Source organism: Salvelinus sp. IW2-2015, linkage group LG7, assembly GCF_002910315.2.
Source record: "Salvelinus sp. IW2-2015 linkage group LG7, ASM291031v2, whole genome shotgun sequence".
In the NCBI taxonomy this organism is placed as follows: domain Eukaryota; kingdom Metazoa; phylum Chordata; class Actinopteri; order Salmoniformes; family Salmonidae; genus Salvelinus; species Salvelinus sp. IW2-2015.
Window position 1 is genome coordinate 7,872,282 of NC_036847.1, and position 24,402 is coordinate 7,896,683.

Genomic DNA, 24,402 nt, shown 5'->3' on the forward strand with positions numbered 1-24,402 from the left:
TTTAAATAAAAAAACCATGTGAATCACATTTTGATTTGGCGTATCCCCAGTACTCCAGTTTGGGAATAACTGCTCCATGGTGATGGAGAAGACCACGCACACCGGTGGCAGTGCTGAGAACTACAACCACACACATATTAGAGCCTAGAACCACACACATACCAGAGCCCCCACCATCTAAAAGAAGTGATGTAATCAACAGCCATTATTTTATTTATTTTTAAATTAGTATTACAAATCAGTCTGACAGTATTTTTGAAAGTATTTCAAGCTGAAGGAAGTATGGCTTGAATTGACAGAAATGCATCAGAAAGGTATTGGGAAATTCAGAAGATCATCAGGCAATAATTCTGTATGATCTTCTCAGTAGAAAATAACATCATTATTGATGATCTTTTCCCCATCGTCCGATTTAGTGACTGGTCTTGTCCACTCTCTCTCACCCTCTAATGAGGCTTGTGGGCATGGTGGAGGGAAACAGACACATATGTGTTTCCGAGAGTCTTATCTTTCAGTGATGGGGTTATAATATTTTGTATCTTACACCGTTCAAAAGATAGAGGCATATTTGTAGGAAGAAAACAGAAACCGCTCTGTTTATTACAACCACATCTAGCGGCTACCGGAGGTTACTGACATAACCCCGGATCTATGAACCAAATTGTATTTCAGTTTCTCTTGCGACCCCATTTTCAAACCAGGACCCCTAGTTTGGGAAATGCTGTCCTAGAATCACACACATATTAGAGCCTAGAACCACACATACAGTTGAAGTCGGAAGTTTACAAACACTTAGGTTGGAGTCATTAAAACTCGTTTTTCAACCACTCCACAATTTTTTTGTTAACAAACTATAGTGCATGACAAGTAATTTTTCCAACAATTGTTTACAGACAAATTACTTCACTTATAATTCACTGTATCACAATTCCAGTGGGTCAGAAGTTTACATACACTAAGTTGACTGTGCCTTTAAACAGCTTGGAAAATTCCAGAAAATTATGTCATGGCTTTAGAAGCTTCTGATAGGCTAATTGACATCATTTGAGTAAATTGGAGGTGTACCTGTGGATGTATTTCAAGGCCTACCTTCAAACTCACTGCCTCTTTGCTTGACATCATGGGAATATCAAAAGAAAATTAGCCAAGACCTCAGAAAAAATTGTAGACCTCCACAAGTCTGGTTCATCCTTGGGAGCAATTTCCAAACACCTGAAGGTACCACGTTCATCTGTACAAACAATAGTACGCAAGTATAAACACCATGGGACCACGCAGCCGTCATACCGCTCAGGAAGGAGACGCGTTCTGTCTCCTAGATGTAACGGCTTTCGTTGGTGAAGGAGAGGAGGACCAAAATGCAGCGTGGTACATATCCATAATAACTTTTAATGAGAATGAATACAAAATACAAAAAGAACAAGAGAAACAAAATGAAAACCGAAACGGTCCCGAATGGTGAAAACACTAAAACAGAAAACAACTACCCACAACCCATAGTGGAAAACAGGCTACCTAAGTATGATTCTCAATCAGAGACAACGATCGACACCTGCCTCTGATTGAAAACCATACTAGGCCAAACACATAGAAATATAACGTATAGAACAAAACATAGAAAAACAACATAGAATGCCCGCCCTGACCAAACTAAAATAAAGACATAAAAAGGAACTAAGGTCAGAACGTGACAGTACCCCCCCCCAAAGGTGGGACTCCGGCCGCAAACCTGAACCTATAGGGGAGGTCTGGGTGGGCATTTACCGCGGTGGCGGCTCTGGAGCGGGACGTGGACCCCACCATAGTCTCGCCCACTTATGTGGCACCTTAGAAGTGGCGACCCTCGCAACTGACCCGGATTGGAGACCCTAGTAGAGGCACCACTGGACTGAGGGGCGCCTCTGACTGACTGGCAGCTCCGGACAGGAGGGCGGCCCTGGCAGCTCCGGACAGGAGGCGGCCCGGCAGCCCGGACAGGAGGGCGGCCCTGGCAGCTCCGGACAGGAGGGCGGCCCTGGCAGCTCCGGACAGGAGGGCGGCCCTGGCAGCTCCGGACAGGAGGCGGCCCTGGCAGCTCCGGACAGCGGGCGGCCCTGGCAGCTCAGGACAGACGGGCGGCCCTGGCAGCTCAGGACAGAGGGCGCCCTGGCGCTCAGACAAGGGCGGCCTGGCAGCTCAGGACAGACGGGCGGCTCTGGCAGCTCAGGACAGACGGGCGGCTCTGGCAGCTCAGGACAGAGGGCGGCTCTGCCTGAGAGAGAACCTGGAGGGAGGAGACGGAGAGACAGCCTGGTGCGTGGGGCTGCCACAGGACCCACCAGGCTGGGGATAGCTACAGGAGGCCTGGTGCTTAGAGAAGGCACCAGATGGACCGGGCTGTGGGGGAGCACTGGAGCTCTGGTGCGCAGCCTTGGCACCACTCCTCCAGGCTGGATGTCCATTTTAGCCCGGACCCTCCAGAGTGCAGGCACAGGTTGAACCGGCTGTGAGTGAGCACTGGAGATCTGGTGCATACCACTCGCACCTCTCCCATAGGCTCAATGCCCACATTGCCCGGCACGAGCGGAGCGCAGGCATAGGACGCACTGCACCCTCCTAGCGCTCCGGTGACACAGCACGCAGAGCCGGCGCAGGATACCCTGGGCCGAAACGGCGTACCAGAGACCAGACACGCTGAGCCGGCACAACACGCCCTGGCTGGATGCCCACTTTCGCATGGCACCTGCGGGGGGCTGGCCTATAGCGCTCCGGCTTATGAACGCGTACTGGCGACACCGTGCGCTAACACGGTGCCTGACCAGTAACGCGCTACTTACGATAAGCACGAGGAGTGGGCTCAGGTCTCCAACCGACTCTGCCACACTCCCCGTGTGCCACCCCCAAAAATGTTTTGGGCTGCTTCTACTGCCTGTCGCGCTGCCGTGCTACCTCCTCATATCACCGCCGCTCAGCTTTCGCTGCCTCCAGTTCTTCCGTGGGCGGCGATATTCCCCAGCCTGTGTCCCTTACCGTCTTAGTATCTCCTCCCATGTCCATGAGTCCAGAATCCTCTGCTCCTTTTACCACGCTGCTTGGTCCTTGGTTGGTGGGTAGTTCTGTAACGGCTTTCGTTGGTGGAAGGAGAGGAGGACCAAAATGCAGCGTGGTACGTATCCATAATAACTTTTAATGAGAATGAATACAAAATGAACAAGAGAAACAAAATGAAAACCGAAACAGTCCCGAATGTGAAAACACTAAAACGGAAAACAACTACCCACAACCCATAGTGGGAAAACAGGCTACCTAAGTATGATTCTCAATCAGAGACAACGATCGACACATGCCCTCTGATTGAGAACCATACTAGGCCAAACACATAGAAATATAACGTATAGAACAAAACATAGAAAAACAACATAGAATGCCCACCCCAACTCACGCCCTGACCAAACTAAAATAAAGACATAAAAAAGGAACTAAGGTCAGAACGTGACACTAGAGATGAACGTACCTTGGTGAGAAAAGTGCAAATCAATCCCAGAACAACAGCAAAGTACCTTGTGAAAATGCTGGAGGAAACAGATACAAAAGTATCTATATCCACAGTAAAACGAGTCCTATATCGACATAACCTGAAAGGCCGCTCAGAAAGGAAAAAGCCACTGCTCCAAAACCTCCATAAAAATGCTAGACGACAGTTTGCAACTGCACATGGGAACAAAGATCGTACTTTTTGGAGAAATATCCTCTAGTCTGATGAAACAAAAATATAACTGTTTGGCCATAATGACCATTGAGGAAAAAGGGGGATGCTTGCAAGCCAAAGAACACCATCCCAACCGTGAAGCACAGGGGTGGCAGCATCATGTTGTGCGGGTGCTTTGCTGCAGGAGGGCCTGGTGCACTTCACAAAATAGATGGCATCATGAGACAAGAAAATTATGTGGATATATTGAAGCAACATCTCAAGACATCAGTCAGGAAGTTAAAGCTTGGTCGCAAATGGGTCTTCCAACTGGACAATGACCCCAAGCACACTTCCAAAGTTGTAGCAAAATGGCTTAAGGACAACAAAGTCAAGGTATTGGAGTGGCCATCACAAAGCCCTGACCTCAATCTTGTAGAACATTTGTGGGCAGAACTGAAAAAGTGTGTGGAGCAAGGAGGCCTACAAACCTGACTCAGTTACACCAGCTCTGTCAGGAGGAATGGGCAAAATTCACCCAACTTATTGTGGGGAAATTGTGGAAGGCTACCCAAAACCTTTGACCCAAATTAAACAATTTAAAGGCAATGCTACCAAATACTAATTGAGTGTAAGTACACTTCTGGCCCACTGGGAATGTGATGAAAGAAATGAAAGCTAAAATAAATAATTCTCTCTACTATTATTCTGACATTTCACATTCTTCAAATAAAGTGGTGATCCTAACTGACCTAAGACAGGGAATTTTTACTAGGATAAAAACTGATTTTAAATGTATTTGGCTAAGGTGTATGTAAACTTCCGACTTCAACTGTATATCCGAGCAGGGAATACATGGGAAAAATAATTGGCTTGCACACTTACATAGGCATGTGGGTGTATGATGCTGGGCCTGCTGATAGGGCTGCCCACTTAGAAAAAAATAAACATCACAAACAATAAGCACAAAGCAGCATTCTGATACTGCCATACAGGTATAGGAAACGTGAGAGCAATGTTGATGGAATAAACTATACTGTTTTTTTAATAACTGAGTAAGACCACAGCTCTTGACCTTTGACCTGAGGACTCACCCGTGTTAGAATGGTTATTGCGGTCGGGGGTGACGTAGCGAAAGAACACAACCACTTTGTCCACGGACACGAGCTTGACTTTCTCCCAGACCCCCACACGCACCAGGAGCTGGTGCAGCTTCAGCTCGTGATTATGTTTGCAGAGAAACACAACCAACAACAGTTTAGAATCCAAATATAGACAGATATCCAGTCTAGGTTCGCATTCATTTTTACATTTACATCCAGAGTGACTTAGTCAGTGCATTCTAAGGCAGTTCGTTTCTCGCATTGGCATCCATAGCTATGGATTGTGAATTGTGTGCGATCACCAGTTTAACGTCTTATTTGCTCTCTTGTCCTTTTACTTTTTTGTTCTTTGTTTTAGGTTTTATTCCCTGTATGAAAATAACAGGGATGCGTCACAAACCATACCTATGCCTGAGTTTCTCGAGCTTCAAACTCAAAGGGAATCTCCTTTCCAGGCAGCACCTCTTGCCACTGGCTGACGATGTGGTTGTCATCTGACAGAGCTGTGCACGTGGGATATGGAGTCTGCACTGCCACTGTGAGACAGCGCCACCCTGTGGGGAAACTGAAGACTCTGGTTACCAACATGCAATGATTCAGGAAGGCGCAACGATCAAATGTAGGCTGCACATTTTTAATGGTAGACTCAGCAATATGACATTGCAATATTACATTATCAGTGGGAAGACTGCTCCACTGATCTTGTAGGGGTGGTGGTGAGGGTGGCGAACCCTGTGTGATTGCGCAGGGTACAAATGGCTGCCTCGACTATGAAGCAGACGAGGAAAGAGCTATTCTTTAGTACTGGGCCTATAACTTCAAACTGTCATTCATCCACTTTCCTATWTGTTAAAGAATAGATTGGACTATGAATGTGGTGTTCATTTGAATTCCTTCTATTGCATTTCAAATGATATAAAACAATTGCATTATGTTTTTTTTTATATGCAGATATCCACATCAACATGCCATTTATGGAATGCACAACAATCCTTATTAAACTAATCCATAATTAATCAAGGCCAAATGTCAGTATGGATTTCCGAATGTTAGTTTTCCATGATGTGTTGTACAGCTGGTGGTATGCTGTTTAGCCAACCAACATGACCATACCTGCCACCAAGCTGCTCATTCAAATAGGACGGGAGGAAGATGCACACCGACCGTTCACATTGATAAAGCAGAAATATTTATTCACACTTAAATCCTACTCTTGGTCCATGGTATTTTTGCAATCAAAAAGATAAACCTCCCCAACTCCCTACATATATTTTTCTCTCAATCTCAACTTGCATGTTCACTTGTGGTCTCCAGGTAGCATAGAGCAGTGTCTAGATCAGAGATGAAGGCTCACCCTTGCTCCAAAAATAAACCGGGTAAATAATGACAGTAAACAATGATAATCACAATGGATTGGATTTATATAGATTGACATTGAATGGGGGAGGTGAAACAACATGACACAAACAGAGTAAAAAAAAAGAAAGAAAGGAAAGTCTGAGAATAAACAGATAATCTAACTTTCTAACACGACTCCGGCACCACCAGACACAATGGCTCTGTTCTAACTAAGGGGGGGTCAATAAAATACTGTCTCTGTGGATGCTGATTATACTGACTTCAGTTTAACAATGGATCAAATTTGCCAATATTGTCACAAGATCGTGAAACACTAGTGTTACACAAAACTCTCTGTAATAACGTTGCATTAACGCTGTACTTAAGGATAGCGATGATACACATGATAAAGGAAAAGCATTGAGATGGGAAAACCCATGGTGTGGATGCCATAGAAATATAACACGACTACTTCCTGGCCACCAGTCCACCCATTCTACTTAGAGATTACCATTCTAGTAATTCTATTTCTATGGTGGAGGCCAACCGCTGCACTCTCTGTGATCTATGGATTGTACCTCTGGAGTCAATGTGCTGCTCAAGGCAAGTCAAACTGACAGTGGTAGGCAAGAGGGACACCTTACARCAGAGAGAGACAGTTACCACAGAGAGGAGAGACGTGCTAGGGGTCAGAAGAGAGGGCAAAGGTCAGGGTGTACTAAAAAACATGTTTTAATACCAGCCATGACAAGTGTGTTTTATTTTATATTATGTGGTCATACTACCAAACAGAAGACCTGGATCTAAGCTAAATAACATCTTAACAGCAATCTTACTTTGACTTGAAGCCCTCCGCCATAAGGCCTACACTGCCATAATAAGGCCAGAACAAATGTCGTAGCTGTTAGCTGATAGCATAATTTAGACACGATAGACCTATATAGGCCTAGGACCGTAAAGTAAAGAGTTATCAAAATGATTGAACAAAAACATGAGCCGCTCTTAACTCTTAATACACCATTTTGACAAGGCAAAGGAGCTGTGTAAATTAAGTCATTCCCAACRCTTGAATCAACATTTTCATCAAACAATCCAAATGTGCAATAACCATGCGAAGGCGGCGATAATTCAGGCAGGTTTCCAATGCATCTGTGTAAAGCTTTGTTGCACTGCAAAAAAAAAATCTCCAAAATCAACACAAAATGATAAGATACAAATAGAAATACAAAGAAATGCTGGCAGTATCGAAACGTTAGCATAGAATCAAGTGGGAACCACGCAATCATATACTCCAGAACAAACGTATATTAAATCTGATTTTTGTAACTACCCGCTAACTAGTACAGTAATGTGCTGGAGCAATTGAGTATGAGGGCTCTACTTTTTTCTACTAAGGCTATTTTCAGCTCATAACAAGTGATACGTGTGTGTGTAAACTTGGGGGAAACAGTACCCACTGGGGGGGGGGGGTCCACCGAGGAGCCCATCCAGGATAGGGCTGCCAAGGGTTGGGGAGTCTGCTCCTCTTTCTTGCAGTAGTCAGCCAGCCAAGATGCTCTTGGTGAGGCTGTACTGCTCTGTGTAGCCAGAAGAGGGCAGTAGCAAGGTGAGGAGGAAGCTCAAAATCAGAGCGGAAGAAGCAAAGTGAGAGCCATGACTGGGCCAAAATCTTCTCCAGCAAGTGGAGCTTTTTGGTTTTTTTGGTGCGCAAGGAGTTTTTGCATGGAGGTCAATGAGTGTCGACTTTGGCTAACAAAAAATGCAGTGGCTTATTTGCTACGTGTGGCTTATTTGATCGAATAGAAGTTACGTAATGATTAGGTTGTTACCAGTGATATAAGTAGGCCATGTGACATACCGGCAACTTTGAGAAAACKATTTATATCGGAGTTGTGACTGGTCGTCACTAGTTACCACAGCCACAAAGTCATAAACCCTAACTATTTCTACAATTTATCTTCTTAAAATGTGATTTTAATTCTAACTTCAACCACACTGCTAATCTTATGACTAACCTTAAATTACAACCAAAAAGCTCATTTTAGTTTTTATGATTTTTTTGTATATAACCAATTTTGACTTTGTGGCTGTGGTAACTAGACGAAACCGTTGTGCCAACTGTTCACACGCATATCTGCCCTCTCATTGGCTAGAATGATCCCACCTGATCTTGCCTCATCCCGACTGCCTTCCATTTTGTAAGACATTTCTTTTCATTATTAGAGCGGCCACTAGAATATCTGGACAATATAATGGTTCATTTGTGCTCAAATCCATTAAAAGTTCACCACTACAGATCACACATACATGGCTTACATATATCCGGGGCTAACCCACTGTAGTTAAACAAGGTGTGCCAATTCACGACATAGTGCACTACTTTTGACACGGGTCAAGAGTAGTGCACGACGACATAGGGAATAGGCTGCCGTGTCAGAAGCATCCACTGTGTCCAAATAGTGGGCAGTGCAGGTCATACCCAAAAGGACAGAGGTGATGTTGACATCCAGTCTGCTTGGCGTGGATGCCCACCTTGAGGCGCAATGGCTGGAGGCACCCTGCAGACTGATACAGGGTTCGATGAAGGGCTCCCAACCTGACACACACAGACGCAAATGAAAACGGACACACACAGTGGTTAAGATCGTTACATGATCTCTCGTGGGTTAAAGCTAAATGTTGTGACTGACTGCCCCCTGGTGTTCATCACCAGCATGCTCACCTGACAGTTCTCTGTTGTAGTAGTCCCCTGACAAAGTGAAGCTGTTGTTGCCCTCCTGGGTCGAGCCGATTTTCTGCAGCACATAGAGCCCTGCCATTGGAGTTCAATGGAGAATGAGCTCTCAGAAGACATTACATAGTTGTTGTTATAGTACTAATACCACAGTATATACCACTAACATTATATTACACAATATCAGTATACAGTCGTGGCCAAAAGTTTTGAGAATGACACAAATATTAATTTTCACAAAGTCTGCTGCCTCAGTGTCTTCAGTATTCCATAGTAACATCTGACAAAAATATCTAAAGTATAATTACAAGCATTTCACAAGTGTCAAAGGCTTTTATTGACAATTACATGAAGTTGATGCAAAGAGTCAATATTTGCAGTGTTGACCCTTCTTTTTCAAGACCTCTGCAATTTGCCCTGGCATGCTGCCATGGACCCAAAATATCGATGTTTTGTTCCCTGAGCCACTTAATTATCACTTTTGCCTTATGGCAAGGTGCTCCATCATGCTGGAAAAGGCATTGTTCGTCACCAAACTGTTCCTGGATGGTTGGGAGAAGTTGCTCTCGGAGGATGTGTTGGTACCATTCTTTATTCATGGCTGTGTTCTTTGGCAAAATTGTGAGTGAGCCCACTCCCTTGGCTGAGAAGCAACCCCACACATGAATGGTCTCAGGATGCTTTATTGTTGGCATGACACAGCACTGATGGTAGCGTTCACCTTGTCTTCTCTGGACAAGCTTTTTTCCAGATGCCCCAAACAATCGGAAAGGGGATTCATCAGAGAAAATGACTTTACCTCAGTCCTCAGCAGTCCAATCCCTGTACCTTTTGCAGAGTATCAGTCTGTCCCTGATGTTTTTCCTGGAGAGAAATGGCTTCTTTGCTGCCCTTCTTGACACCAGGCCATCCTCCAAAAGTCTTCGCCTCACTGTGCGTGCAGATGCACTCACACCTGCCTGCTGCCATTCCTGAGCAAGCTCTGTACTGGTGGTGCCCCGATCCCGCAGTTGAATCAACTTTAGGAGACGGTCCTGGCACTTGCTGGACTTTCTTGGGTGCCCTGAAGCCTTCTTCACAACAATTGAACCACTCTCCTTGAAGTTCTTGATGAGCCGATAAATGGTTGATTTAGGTGCAATCTTACTGCAGCAATATCCTTGCCTGTGAAGCCCTTTTTGTGCAAAGCAATGATGACGGCACGTGTTTCCTTGCAGGTAACCATGGATGACAGAGGAAGAACAATGATTCCAAGCACCACCCTCCTTTTGAAGCTTCTAGTCTGTTATTCGAACTCAATCAGCACGACAGAGTTATCTCCAGCCTTGTCCTCGTCAACACTCACACCTGTGTTAACGAGAGAATCACTGACATGTCAGCTGGTCCTTTTGTGGCAGGGCTGAAATGCAGTGGAAATGTTTTTTGGGGATTCAGTTCATTTGCATGGCAGAGAGGGACTTTGCAATTCATCTGATCACTCTTCATAACATTCTGGAGTATATGCAAATTGCCATCATAAAAACTGAGGCAGCAGACTTTGTGAAAATTAATATTTGTGTCATTCTCAAAACTTTTGGCCACGACTACATGGTATTTGAATGTAGCTATAAAACAGACAGCGTTTTCAGATTTTCTGTTGCTTTCATCCAAACTCCAAAAATACACACTGAAAATGACATGAAAAGGTGAGTTCCTTCCGCATATATAAAGGGCAAGGGACTCAAACTGACACGAAAAGGTGAACTCGGCCAGTGGGGTGTAACAGAAGCAGATACACACGTTGATTCCTACTGAGAGGAGATTGTTAGAGGATGGTAGCTAGAGCCTCATCACCTTTGCAGTGGATCAGGGCTCATTTGCAATCCTGCTTCCTGAAGCCTAGATCCTGTAACCGAGTCAGCTGACCCTCTGAGGACAAAACATATCACATCATACCAGGGTTATGGTAACAAGCTGTGATGTATATCTGCTTGTGAGTTATAACGGTGTTATTTGAACACTCATGGGTCAGGATGTGGCGAGGAACAAAAACAGAAAGAGGCTTCTAGGGAGGTAGTGGTAAGAAAATAGAAATGCTAACATGAATATTTATGCATAATAGCTATAGCAGATGCTCTTATCTAGAGCGACTTACAATTACTGCATTCATCTTAGGATAGCTAGGTGAGACAACTACATAGAGTTGTAGAAAGTACATTTTCCCTCAATAAAGTATATTGAACAAAAATATAATTTTTAGATTTGACTGAGTTACAGTTCATACAAGGAAATCAGTCAATTGAAATAAATCCATTAGGTCCTAATCTATGGATTTCACATGACTGGGAATACAGATATGCATCTGTTGGTCACATACCTGTAGAGGCGTGGATCAGAAAACCAGTCAGTATCTGGTGTGACCACCATTTACCACATGCAGTATGACACATCTCCTTCGCATAGAGTTGATCAGGCTGTTGATTGTGCCTGTGGCATTATCATGCTGAAACATGAGGTGATGGCGGCGGATGAATGGCATGACAATGGGCCTCAGGATCTTGTCACGGTATCTCTGTGCATTCAAATTGCCGTCGATAAAATGCCATACCATAACCCCACTGCCACCATGGGGCACTCTGTTCACAATGTTGATATCAGCAAACCGCTTGCCCACACGACATCATCATACACAGGGTCTGCGGTTGTGAGGTCGGTTGGACGTACTGCCAAGTTCTCTAAAACAACATTGGAGACGGATTATGGTAGAGAAATTAACATTCAATTCCCTGGCAACAGCTCTGGTGGAGATTCCTGCAGTCAGCATGCCAATTTCACGCTCCCTCAAAACTTGAAACATCTGTGGCATTATGTTGTATGACAAAACTGCACATTTTAGAGTGGCCTTTTATTGTCCCCAACACAAGGTGCACCTGTGTAATGATCATGCTCTTTAATCAGCTTTTTAATATGCTACACCTCTCAGGTGGATGGATTATCTTGGCAAAGGATACATGCTCACTAACAGGGATGTAAACAAATTTGTGTACACAATTTGATAGAAATAAGCTTTTTGTGTGTATGGACAATTTCTAGGAACTTTTATTTCAGCTCATGAAACATGGGACCAACACATGTTGTGTTTATATTTGCTCAGTGTAGTTATCAGCAAAGTCAGTGCTAGTAGGAAAAGCCAATTTGTTGTACTTTTTTTTAAGTGTGTGTGTGTGACACCCTTGTAGGCCTCTGAGATGATATACCTAGCAGGGTCTCTGTCTTGTGCCTGAAGGTGTCTTTCTCAGAGGTGGAGGGGTTGGGGCTGGCCGTGGATGGTGCTACCAGGGTGTCATCGGCAGTGTTGCTGGGCCCGGGAGAACCGGTGGTGGGGATGGTTTTGGCGATAGACAGGAAGAGCTGAACGTCATTGTAAGAAAGCCAGATGTCCAAAGCAGGGAACTGGATCTGTGAGGGCAACAGAGACCCATTGATGTTTTACATAAATGAAGTGGTTACAAATAGTGTTCTAATCGCAAAATAGTTTTCAAATCAAAATCAAATCCAATTTATTGGTCACTTAGACATGGTTAGCAGATGTTAATTTGAGTGTAGCAAAATGCTTGTGCTTCTAGTTCCGACAATGCAGTAATATCTAACAAGTAATCTAACAAATTCACAACAACTACCTTATACACACACACAAATGTAAAGGGATGAATAAGAATATGTACATATAAATATATGGATGAGCGATGGCCGTGCGGCATAGGCAAGATGCAGTAGATCGTATAGAATACAGTATATATGAGATGAGTAATGTAGGATATGTAAACATTAATAAAGTGGCGTTATTAAAGTGACTAGTGATACCTTTATTAAGTCCATTTATTTAAGTGGCCAGAGATTAGAGTCTGTATGTTGGCAGCCGCCTCTGTGTTAGTGATGGCTGTTTAACAGTCTGATGGCCTTGAGATAGAAGCTGTTTTTCAGACTCTCGGTCCCAGCTTTGATGCACCTGTACTGACCTCGCCTTCTCGATGATAGCGGGGTGAACAGGCAGTGGCTCGGGTGGTTGTTGTCCTTGATGATCTTTTTGGCCTTCCTGTGATGTTCAGTTCAGTAGGCATGAAATGGGACAAGATGTGTCGAAACAGAAAATGAGCAGGTGCTTTATATGGCCTTTCTGCAATCCCCACCATTGACGGAACCCTGACCTCCAGTAGTGATGGGAAGTCCGCCATGTTGAAGACATCTAGAAGGCCAAAGCTGCTCTGGTAGGTGGGACTGCCACACAGCTCCACCTGCACGTTGACTGGGTCGATGATGGACAAGGCTGTCTGCTGCTCGCTGCCGAGCCGACAGGAAAACACTTTGATATGGAAAGGAGGACACAAACATGACAACACAGCTTCAAACAGCCTTGTGTATACCATAGAGTTGGAAAGAGGGCCCAACCCTATCTTTTCCATTATCACTTCTGTGATAGCTTCTGTGCCCTCTATCCAACTGTATGTTACTTACACCCATATTGACACACACGGACTCAAATTGACAAAGGGCTCTGTATTGAGTTAGTAGTCCAGTGGTTTCAGGACAGTTCTGAAAAGTATTGGTCAGTTACCTCGATGCCGGCCAGGCTGCCAGAGAACGGTCTGTCAAGCAGACAGGGTTTGTAGGTGAGCACAGTGGTGCCCTTCAGAATGATGGCATTGGTGTCCAGACAAGACGAATCCTTCACCACCACAAACTCAGTGCCTGGGGAACAGCAAAACGTTTATTATACATTATATAATCATTATGGCTATTATTACGATTAATGCTATTAACTAGTGGTGACATTGTAGCATAAAATACAGCTAGAAAAATCATGATTATGAGAGACAATTCAAATGATACTGTATCTTGATGTGTGCCTGACAATATCTACATCTCTGTTGTACAACACAGGGGTTAAAGCAAAAAACGTAAGTCGATCTCAGATTGTTTGTCTGCGGGGCCAAGCTAACCTCCCCTTTCATGTACAAAAAGTCATGACCATCATGTTTTTAGGGAAAGAGGGTCATTTTGTACATGTATTAAAATGAGAGTTTAAGAGTTTGACCAATTACAGTCCTTTTCAATTTGAATTTCTTTTTAATTAAGAAAAATAAACAGAGACATATGACGGTGTGTGTGTTGTAGCTCCTTATCACCCGTCACGTTGATCTTGACCTCCGGGTACCGATCCTGCATAACAGGCACAGTGGACCTCTTGGTGAACACGCCGCCCTTGACTGTCTAGTGCATGACAGCACCCGTGGTGCCTGGGGTTACTGCTGCCGCTGGGCCAGCGCTGGCGAGGTGGACCACCCACCCCTTCTCAAGGGCATGCGTAGGAAGTCCTGAACCATCTGGAGCTAATCAAAGATGAGAAACACACACAGGTTGTTGAGGACAACCGTGAAACAGGAAGAGTCCCTAGTGGACCTGACAGGAGAGAAAGAAGGAGGGAGGAGAAGCGAATGATTAGTAAGTATGGGCCTGTGTCTACATGAAGCCTAAAGAGTAATGTCTAAAATGGCACCTTATTCCTTATGTAGTTCACTACTTTTGGCCAGAGCCCATCATTACAGCTCAAGGCCCTGGCTAAAAGGGAAAAGGGTGCCATTTTAGAGTGCAAAGCTGTCATCAAGGCAAAGGGTGGCTACTTTGAAGAATCTCAAGTAAAAAATATATTTTGATTTGTCTAACAGTTTTTTGGTTACTACATGATACCATATGTGTTATTTCATAGTTTTGATGTCTTCACTATTATTTTACAATGTAGAAAATAATAAAGATAAAGAAAAACCCTTGAATGAGTAGGTGTAGCCAAACCTTTGACTGGTACTGTATAAATAATGGGGCCAATATGTGACATTGGGATCAACATTTCTAAATGGTTTGAAACAAAAATAAAAAAGATTTTTATGCAGTTCCACATGTGTACTTAAGAATATATGCAAATTGGCCCACAACTCCACCTACAGTATACAACAACATAGGCCTAGGACTATACATCCTTTAAGCACACAGCAAAATCAATGGTGTATATTTAACTCTGAAAGTGTTAAATGTACACTACTTTCAGTCAAATTGAGGCTATGATTAAGAAGTTGGAGCTCTTCTCTGTCTGCATTAACAAGGTCAACACACAGGTATTTCCATCATTGTATGAATTTTGTGTGTGCAAATGAACTCAAGCTTAAGGACAATGTCAAATGTGATATAGCGAAGCACCTGAGTGAGTTGGGTGCGCAATTACGCAGGTACTTTTCCAAAACAGATGACACATACAACTGGATTTGTTATCCCTTTCATGTCCTACCTCCAGTCCACTTACCGATATCTGAACAAGAGAGACTCATCGAAATTGCAACAAGCGGTTGTGGAAATTTTATTTAATCAGAAGCCACAGCCAGATTTCTGGATTGGGCTACGCTCAGAGTATCCTGCCTTGGCAAATCGCACTGTTAAGACACTGATGCCCTTTGCAACCACGTACCTATGTTAGAGTGGATTCTYGGCCCTCACTAGCATGAAAACTAAATACAGGCAGAGACTGTGTGTGGAAAATGATTTAAGACCGAGACTCTCTCCAATACAACCCAACATTGCAGAGGTACGTGCATCCTTCAAAAACACCCTTCTCATTAACCTGTGGTGAGTTATTCACAATTTAAAAATGAACAGATAAAGTTGTATATGTAAAATGATTGATTATTATTATATTATTATTTGTGCCCTGGTCCTATAAGAGCTCTTTGTCACTTCCCACGAGCCGGGTTGTGACAAAAACTCACACTCATTCTTATGTTTAATAAATGTATCGTATAGTGTGTGTGGCAGGCTTACAATGAAGGCAAAAAAAATACATTTGACCCTGGTGCTAGAAGGGGTACGCAGCTGGAGGTTGAATGTTTGAAGGGGTACGGAACTATAAAAGTTTGGGAGCCACTGACCTAGGTGAATGCTATCATTAAAATTAAAACTATGACAATACATATATCATAAGGCCTTACTTTGATGGCCTAGTTTTACACCCTAACACATTGGTGTTAGGAAACTCCTGGTTTACAGGCCACATCAGGCCTGCAATTCACATTATGCTGGCTTGCAAAGTGATGTGTAATTCCTAAAGGAATTGAGTCAGCGTTAGGATATCCAACAGTTATTATTCCACCTCAACCTCTATTCAGATTGACTATTAGAGTTATAAAAGTTGATAAGAAGACTACCATAAAACCTCTTGACGCTAGGGGTCATATTTTTCTTTTTTTAAAGAACGTTCCCAAGGTAAACTGACTATTTCTCAGGTCCAGGTCCTAGAATATGCATATAATTTACAGATTAGGATAGAAAACACTCCAAAGTTTCCAAAACTGTCAAAATATTGTCTGTGAGTATAACAAAACTGATTTTGCAGTGAAAACCTGAGAAAATATAACCCGGAAGTGATATATATTTTTTTAATTCTGTGTTTCCTGGCCAGTCTTTCTTCCATTTAAAGGGGTATCAACCAGATTCCTTTTCCAATGGCTTCCTCAGGCTGTGACCAGGCTTTAGACATAGTTTCAGGCTTTTATTTAGAAAAATGAATGAGATTTTTCAAAAGTAGTCAGGTGTCCTCTGAATAGTGCCTGCGCGCCAGAGGGGAGCTCTCCATTTTGCTTTTCTCTCTTATTGAATAGGTTATGGTCCGGTTGAAATATTATCGATTATGTTTGTTAAAAACAACCTGAGGATTGATTATAAAAAACATTTGACATGTTTCTACGACCATTACGGATACTTTTTGGAATTTGTCGAACGGAACAAGGCTTTGGTTTTCTGAACATAACGCGCAACCCAAATGGCGTTTTTGTGATAAAAGTCATATTTATCGAACAAAAATAACATTTGTTGTGTAACTGGGAGTCTCGTGAGTGCAAACATCCGAAGATTATCTAAGGTAAGCGATTAATTTTATTGCTTTTCTGACTTTCGTGACCAAGCTAACCAAGCTAATATAAGGCTAACTGTTCTAGCATTGATTGCTACAATCACATAAGCTTGGATTTATTTCGCTGTAAAGTATATTTTCAAAATCTGACACGATAGGTGGATTAACAACAAGCTAARCTGTGTTTTGGTATATTTCACTTGTTAATTGCATGATTATAAATATTTTTAGTAATATTTTTTAATCTGCTACGTTTGGGAATTTTCTTCTTCCTTTCAGGACCGGAACGAGGCTGTAGTTTTCTCAACATAACGCACAACCCAAATGGCGTTTTTTTGTTATAAAAGTAATATTTATTGAACAAAAATAACATTTATTGTGTAACTGGGAGTCTCGTGAGTGGAAACATCCGAAGATTATCTAAGGTAAGTCAGAAAAGCAATAAAATGAATCGCTTACCTTAGATAATCTTCGGATGTTTGCACTCACGAGACTCCCAGTCATCAATAATTGTAACAAGTTGTCCAGTATAGGAAATCCTCACTGGTACCCTCATTTATAGAAAGACCCATTTGCCCATACAGGTACAGATTTTGAATTTGGCGTTCCACGAGGCTCTGTGCTTGGACCTCTGTTATTTTCTTTATACACGTTACCACAGAGAAATGTTATCTGCAGACATGTCACTTACCTGTAATGCAGCTCTAGCTGGAGGGTGGCCCGATTGACACCTGTCTTGGCTGCAGGATGCAGTCGAAAACATTGTGCTTGCCCCTGGCACTGCTGCCCGCATCCATGCCAGGCCAGGTGTAACGGGTGTCATATGCCAAGATGGAGTGAGACACCAGATTCACAGACTTGGAACCGTTAGAGAAACTCTCAAACAGCAGCTTGGACTTTATGAAATCAAACCTGCAGAGAAGGAGAAGGGCGCTTCAGTGAGGAACGTTGCAATTGGGACTGTCCATGTGCTTCCTGAATTGACTGAATATAAATAGAATTTGTCCCCAACCCTGGTAATTTGCTAAAGTAACTACAAAGCAAACACTTGATATCTCCGTGGTCAAAATGAAGTGTTAATACCAACCTGGCTAGTGAGTATGGTTTCTGTCCAGTGGCCTTGGGGCTGTCCAGCAACTCCAGACTGACGTTCATCATATCCACCAGGATGGAAAGGCTGGTGTACATGTCACCACTCAACACTGTCTGGGGACACATGGAGTCACTCAGAAGAATCCCTCTCAACATTGTTAGTCAATTAATAGTCTATAATTGACAGTCGGCCACAGTGTAGAGTGTGTGTTTACTCACATAGTTACTGGGGTCCTGTAGGTTGTACGGGCAAATTAACTCCTCGATAGGCTCTCCCAGGTTGTTGTCCAGCAGGCCTCGGATCAGCTGGTAGCGCTCCAGGTCCAGTGAGCAGTGCACCGAGGACAGGCTGCCGTGGATGGACATGTCTGGTACCGTATGGCTCAGCGCACTAGTCAATCAATAAATATCATATTTTTCTTTCACTTGGGATTCCCAAGTCATCAGAACACAGGGAGAACTATTATTAACACCAGAGATTCCACACCAGAGATTCTCCCAGCAGTGGGCTGGGCCTGGGGCCTGCCCAGGGAGAAACCAGAGGAGGAGGTGGTGGAAGAAGTTTTGGGCTTCTCAGCCGACTGTTCCTTTTTCTCCTCCCCCTCACTAATCGTCGCTGGTCCAGTACGTGACTGGCTCTCCCTTACGCAATCCTTTGGGAACAAGATGAAACGTTAGCAAAGTGATGAAAAATGAACTGCTTAATGAACATACACTAACATCTGGAAAACCCATTGACATGACCTTTCTCTTATTATTTCACATCTGACAAAACAATAAGAAGCACAGCAACTTAGCTAGTGTTTCCCTATTATACTGTGGGAAGGAACTGGTGCAATTGCTATGCCCAGCCTAAACAGTGRATTTGAACTATCACTTTAAGATTAAGTAGATGGCCAGGGAAACACAGAATAAACATACAAACATATAAATAAACAACCAAGCAATTGATTCAAGAGGTTCAGGATAGAAAACACACAAAGACTGTAAACCATGAAAGTCCATATAACAGCCATCTGCAGAGTGCAGACAGTTCACACAACGTGCCATTGGAACACAGGAGTGATGATTGCTGATAATGGGCCTCTCTACGCCTATGTAGATATTCCATAAAAAACCTGYTGTTTCCAGCTATAATAGTCTTTTCAACATTAACAATGTCTACACTGTATTTCTGATCAATTTTATATTCTTTTAATGGACAAAAAGTGTGCTTTTCTTTCAAAAACAAGGACATTTCTAAGTGACCCCAAACTTTTGAACGGTAGTGTACCTTCTTCCCCTCTCTGGTGAGTCCTGATAGCGTGCCAACCGGTCGTCGATATCCCTGCTACTGGACTAATATGGTCGCATTTATTAAGCATTTTACATTACTATTCAGTGGAGTGGGTGTGTGGTCCCAAGTCTGGGTTTAAGGGTCTCTTTTCCAAGCTTAAAATGATAAATATTCAACTTTGCCCATGCTGTCAATCCAGCAGGACTTCTGCCACGCTTAAAACAACTTGAAACTCAGAACTGGGAAATCTGATTTCAATGAGTTCAAGACAACTGGGAACTCGGGGGAAAAAAATTGCTCCCATCTGGGAAAATATGCTTTGAATAGTCATCCAACTTGGAGTCGCATGTCGGGAACTCTGGCCTCTTTCTAGAGCTCTGACCTGAAGATCACTGACGTCATGATTCAACCTTGTTTTTTCCCCAGAGTTCCCAGTTGTCTTGAAAGCACCATAACTCCAGAAAATGCTAGACTTTGATGACAAAATTTGCCCACGAARGACCGCCACGCCACCTTCCTGTTCAAGTGTGCACAGCACAACAAGATGAGTCCAAAAATGTATTGTATGCTGCTGCATAAATGATGTAATATGCCAGTGAGATATCTACAGTATACTGTACCTAAGAAAGTAATACTAAGTGCATGGTGTGTAGTAAGCTGTTAGTAGCTCATGTGCCTCACCCTAATAATTGGGTCCCTTTTCAGCTCTTAATTTCACCTACTGTTCTGACTTGGTGGTGCACATGTAGCCTATAGCCTTTTTAGAGAAATGTAATCATCAAATATTGTAAGAGCTTTCATTGTCTGCTTATATGACCCCTTTATTTATCGTACTTTCCTKACTTGGTGTACAGGGACAATACTGTTCTGAATTCTGCCACTGTACATTTCAAAGGTGCTGAACAAATAGTTATATTGACTACGTCCATCCTAGCTCGCTCATCAATGTCTTAATTGAAATTACGGATTGCCTCTTATCTGCTGTCAGTAGAAACCACATTTGTTAAAGCAAGTCAGCCATATCAGCTATGTTTTTTAAAACTTCTTATAGCTGGGAGCCCGTTAACGGGATCGGTATGACAACAGCCAGTGAAAGTGCAGGGTGCCAAATTCAAAACAACAGAAATCTCATAATTAAAATTCCTCAGACATACAAGTATTTTACACCATTTTAAAGATAAACTTGTTGTTAATCCCACCACAGTGTCCGATTTCACATATCATTATGTTAGGTCAGCACCTATTCACAGAAAAACACAGCTGTTTTTCCAGCCAAAGAGAGGAGTCACAAAAAGCAGAAATAGAGATAAAATKAATCACTAACCTTTGATGATCTTCATCAGATGACACTCATAGGACTTCATGTTACACAATACATGTATGTTTTGTTCGATAAAGTTCATATTTATATCCAAAAATCGCAGCTTACATTGGTGCATTATGTTCAGTAATGTTTTGCCTCCAAAACATCCGGTGATTTTGCAGAGAGCCACATCAATTTACAGAAATACTCATAATAAAAATTGATAAAAGATACAAGTATTATACATGGAACTTTAGATAAGCCTCTCCTTAATGCAACCGCTGTGTCAGATTTTTTWAAAACTTTACGGAAAAAGCACACCATGCTATAATCTGAGTACAGCGCTCAGAGCCCAAACAAGCCATGAAGATATCCGCCATGTTGTGGAGTCAACGGATGTCAGAATAGCATTATAAATATTCATTTACCTTTGATGATYTTCATCAGAATGCACTCCCAGGAATCCCAGTTCCACAATAAATGTTCGTTTTGTTCGATAAAGTCCATAATTTATGTCCAAAACCTTCTTTTTGTTTGCGCGTTTAGTCCAGTAATCCAAATGCACAAGGCGCAGGCACTAGGTCCAGACGAAAAGTCAAAAAATATAAAATGATATTACAGTTCGTAGAAACATGTCAAACGATGTATATAATCAATCTTTAGGATGTTTTTATCATACATCTTCAATAATGTTTCAACTGGACAATTCATTTGTCTTTAGAAATGAAAAGGAACAGAGCTCGTGCTCACGGCCGCACGCGTAACTAAACTAATGGCTTTCTGCCAGACCCCTGGTTCAAACAGCTCTTATTCGCTCCCCCTTCACAGTAGAAGCCTGAAACAAAGTTCTAAAGACTGTTGACATCTAGTGGAAGCCGTAGGAAGTGCAATCGGACAAAATTCTACACTGTATATTGGATAGGCAATCACTTGAAAAACTACAAACCTCAGATTTCCCACTTCCTGGTTGGATTTTTTGTCAGGTTTTTGCCTGCCATATGAGTCCTATTATACTCACAGACATCATTCAAACAGTTTTAGAAACGTCGGAGTGTTTTCTATCCAAATCTACTAATTATATGCATACTCTAGCTTTTGGGCCTGCGTAGCAGGCAGTTTACTCTGGGCACCTTATTCATCCAAGCTACTCAATATTGCCCCCCAGTCCCAAAGAAGTTAATGAGTAAACCAAACACTGGTTTGGTTGAAAGAACGGCATGTTGAATAATTTATTTCCTTTGCCAGACAAAAAAATCCTGATAGTTTGTTTACATTCTTTTAGTAAACAAAAGGTCACGCAAGCGGGACTGTTCAGCAAGAACTCAAGATAAGTGTAGTGAGTGCCCAGAAATGAACAACAACAACAGCTGAGTTATTTTTTATTTTATAGATTTCCTGCCAATCTTCTGCTCAATTTCTAACAACTAATTTTGCATATTGAGTTTGAATATTATTATTTGTATAGTTCTTGTGAATATTTTCAATGGTAACCTTGATGGATCACTTACCTGCTTTGACCTAAAAGGGCAGATCAAACTCTCGGAGGGCATCTTTGTTTAAAAACTTCTTCAGAATCGGTGGGTCCCCTGCGGGATGTAGGCTAATGCGATTAGCATGAGGTTGTAAGTAACAAGAACATTTCCCAGGACATAGACATATCTGATATTGGCAGAAAGCTTAAATTCTTGTTAATCTAATTGCACTGTCCAATTTAGCTATTACAGTGAAAGAATACCATGCTATTGTTTGAGGAGAGTGCACAGCTTTGAACATGAACAGTTATTAATAAACAAATTAGGCACATGTGGGCAGTCTTGATACAATATTTTGAACAGAAACGCAATGGTTCATTGGATCAGTCTAAAACTTTGCACATACTCTGCTGCCATCTAGTGGCCAAAATCTAAATTGAACCTGGGCTGGAATAATACATTATGCCCTTTGTCTTGCGTTTCAAAGATGATGGTACAAACAGCGGTTGTTTTTTTCTTTGTATTATCTTTTACCAGATCTAATGTGTTATATTCTCCTACATTCCTTTTACATTTCCACAAACTTAAACGTGTTTCCTTTCAAATGGTACCAAGAATATGCATATCCTTGCTTCAGGGCCTGAGCTACAGGCAGTTAGATTTGGGTATGTCATTTTAGGTGAAAATTGAAAAAAAGGGTCCGATCCTTAAGAGGGGAGAGGTTCTCTAGTTCCACCGCTCCTGGGAAGACAAGGATCAAGGGTGGGTCTAGACTTCAGCTACAGTGCTACAGCAAATTTATGATACATTATTATAATTATCGTGCTATATTGTTTACTGCAGGGATTCTGGTAGCATATCATGTTTGGCAAGTTGAAGAGCTATCAAATTCAATGAGGGTAAGAGCGATGATGATGTCATCGTAGAAACAGACAGTGGACACCCTGAGTCACCAAACAGACAGACAGACAGACAGGGTACCTTTGAGGAGGGCGATTGAGAGCTAGTCTGTATTTAAGCTGCTGTTATATTTTCCTAAGGTATGTGAATACCCAGGCAACAAGTCCCTCCAACATTATGAGGGGTCAGGGAGGAGGAGTGAGGAGGGGCTTAGAGGGGAAGGTGTGGCGGGGATTCTCCAGAATAACTTGATAAAAATATAAAAACAACCAAACATTAAAACAGTGGCTGGAGGCCTCATTCTAAAGTGAACCTGTAAGTGACAACACGTACAGTATAAGAACAAAGTTAACTTGTTCAGATTGCTTTGCAACTCTTCACAAAAGTCATGATGGCAGTTTCTCTGACAACTAATCATAACACTAAATAACAGTAGCTACAGTACCTCTGACTAGTCTAAGTAACGTCTTTATCAATGCCAACTTGGCAAAACAGTAACTCAAGTTTGGCATTAGTTTTGAGCTAGCTTGTTATCACATGAGAACAGACAGACATCATGAGACAGACAGGTTGTTTCTGTTTTGACAACGATACCGTCACTAACTTAGCTATCTACGTTAGTCTATTGTCTAAGTTGGCTAAATCAGATAGCTAGCGCGCTAGTTTTGGCTACTATAAATTGACAGCTCAGCTCCCATTAATGGTTTTGAAAATACAATTTACCTTAAGCTAGTTATTAACTAGCCAACTCCCGTTAGTCTACCAGTGTGTTGTAAACAACAGTAACAGTTCGCGTGAGTAATGGCAAAATGTCATATTCATAAATGTAAATTCACCAATAAAAAAACACTTCCATGTTTTCTATAAGGAATTCGAGCAGTACATTAAGACTATTCTACATTTTTTCAATAAGAAAGTTGTTAAAACAATCAATACGTGTTAATCTTTTAAGGTCTTTGTGTAATCTGTAATTTGTCGTACCCCCTAGCATATGTTATCATTGTTTGTTTGTATACTTCTTGTATGTWTACTGGTGTTTCTGCAATAAACATAAATACATTTAAATAACTGTTAGAGTAACAAAAGTGGATTCGGCGGTTCACCTTCAAAATAAAAGTCCTAATTTGAAACGGACGCAAACGGATAAAAATGGTCAAATCATGCCACAATTGGACTGACTCAATAATGCTGAACAAGGTTGGATGTTGTCATATGAATTCAACTAAATAACTGCATTGAGGGCATTCTTGTATGTGCTGTACAGCCTAACCTATGGATTGTGCACCCATGAAATGGGGTATCAGCCTACTCAGATACATCCACAGAACACAACTATGTAGAGTTTACACAAATATTTGCATATTGGCTATTATTGGAAGACTTTCATTGTGAGAAACCACATTTCCAATCAGTCTATTGTGTGTATTGGACATTCATATTTCACTGTTCAGCCTAACCTATGGATTGTACACCGATTAAATGGGGTATCAGCCTACTCAGTGACACTCGCAGAACAAAACTGTTAGAGTTTACACGAATATTAGCGTCTTAGTTATTATTGCGGGACTCTGAAACCACTAAAAT

General features: G+C 42.3%; 2 protein-coding genes across 2 annotated transcripts in view; both read right to left on the bottom strand.

Moving 5' to 3' along the window:
• Positions 1–4,663, bottom strand: part of LOC111966313 (intermembrane lipid transfer protein VPS13D-like) — a 47,160-nt gene extending 42,497 nt beyond the window's left edge. Inside the window, exon 1 of the mRNA XM_023990834.2 lies at positions 4,553–4,663. Coding sequence (XP_023846602.1) covers positions 4,553–4,560 — 8 coding nt within the window. The 5' untranslated portion in view covers positions 4,561–4,663. The remainder of the gene's footprint in view (positions 1–4,552) is intronic.
• A 1,510-nt stretch (positions 4,664–6,173) lies between these two features.
• LOC111966067 (intermembrane lipid transfer protein VPS13D-like) lies at positions 6,174–14,207 on the bottom strand. The gene is made up of 6 exons (XM_023990499.2): positions 14,008–14,207; positions 13,437–13,570; positions 12,686–13,184; positions 12,079–12,280; positions 8,831–11,556; positions 6,174–8,704 (listed from the first exon to the last, which is right to left on the bottom strand). The coding sequence occupies exons 1-3, from the start codon at positions 14,045–14,047 to the stop codon at positions 13,068–13,070; spliced, it is 291 nt and encodes a 96-aa protein (XP_023846267.1). The 5' UTR covers positions 14,048–14,207; the 3' UTR covers positions 6,174–8,704; positions 8,831–11,556; positions 12,079–12,280; positions 12,686–13,067.
• Between the last annotated feature and the right edge of the window lie 10,195 nt (positions 14,208–24,402).

Coding starts and splice junctions, on each gene's coding strand:
- LOC111966067 (XM_023990499.2), bottom strand. CDS start 14,047: ATGCAGGATCGGTACCCGGAGGTCAAGATCAACGTGACGG. Junction 13,571..14,007: donor GGTCAAGATCAACGTGACGG/GTGATAAGGAGC, acceptor GCTGTTCCCCAG/GCACTGAGTTTGTGGTGGTG. Junction 13,185..13,436: donor GCAGCCTGGCCGGCATCGAG/GTAACTGACCAA, acceptor TCCATATCAAAG/TGTTTTCCTGTCGGCTCGGC.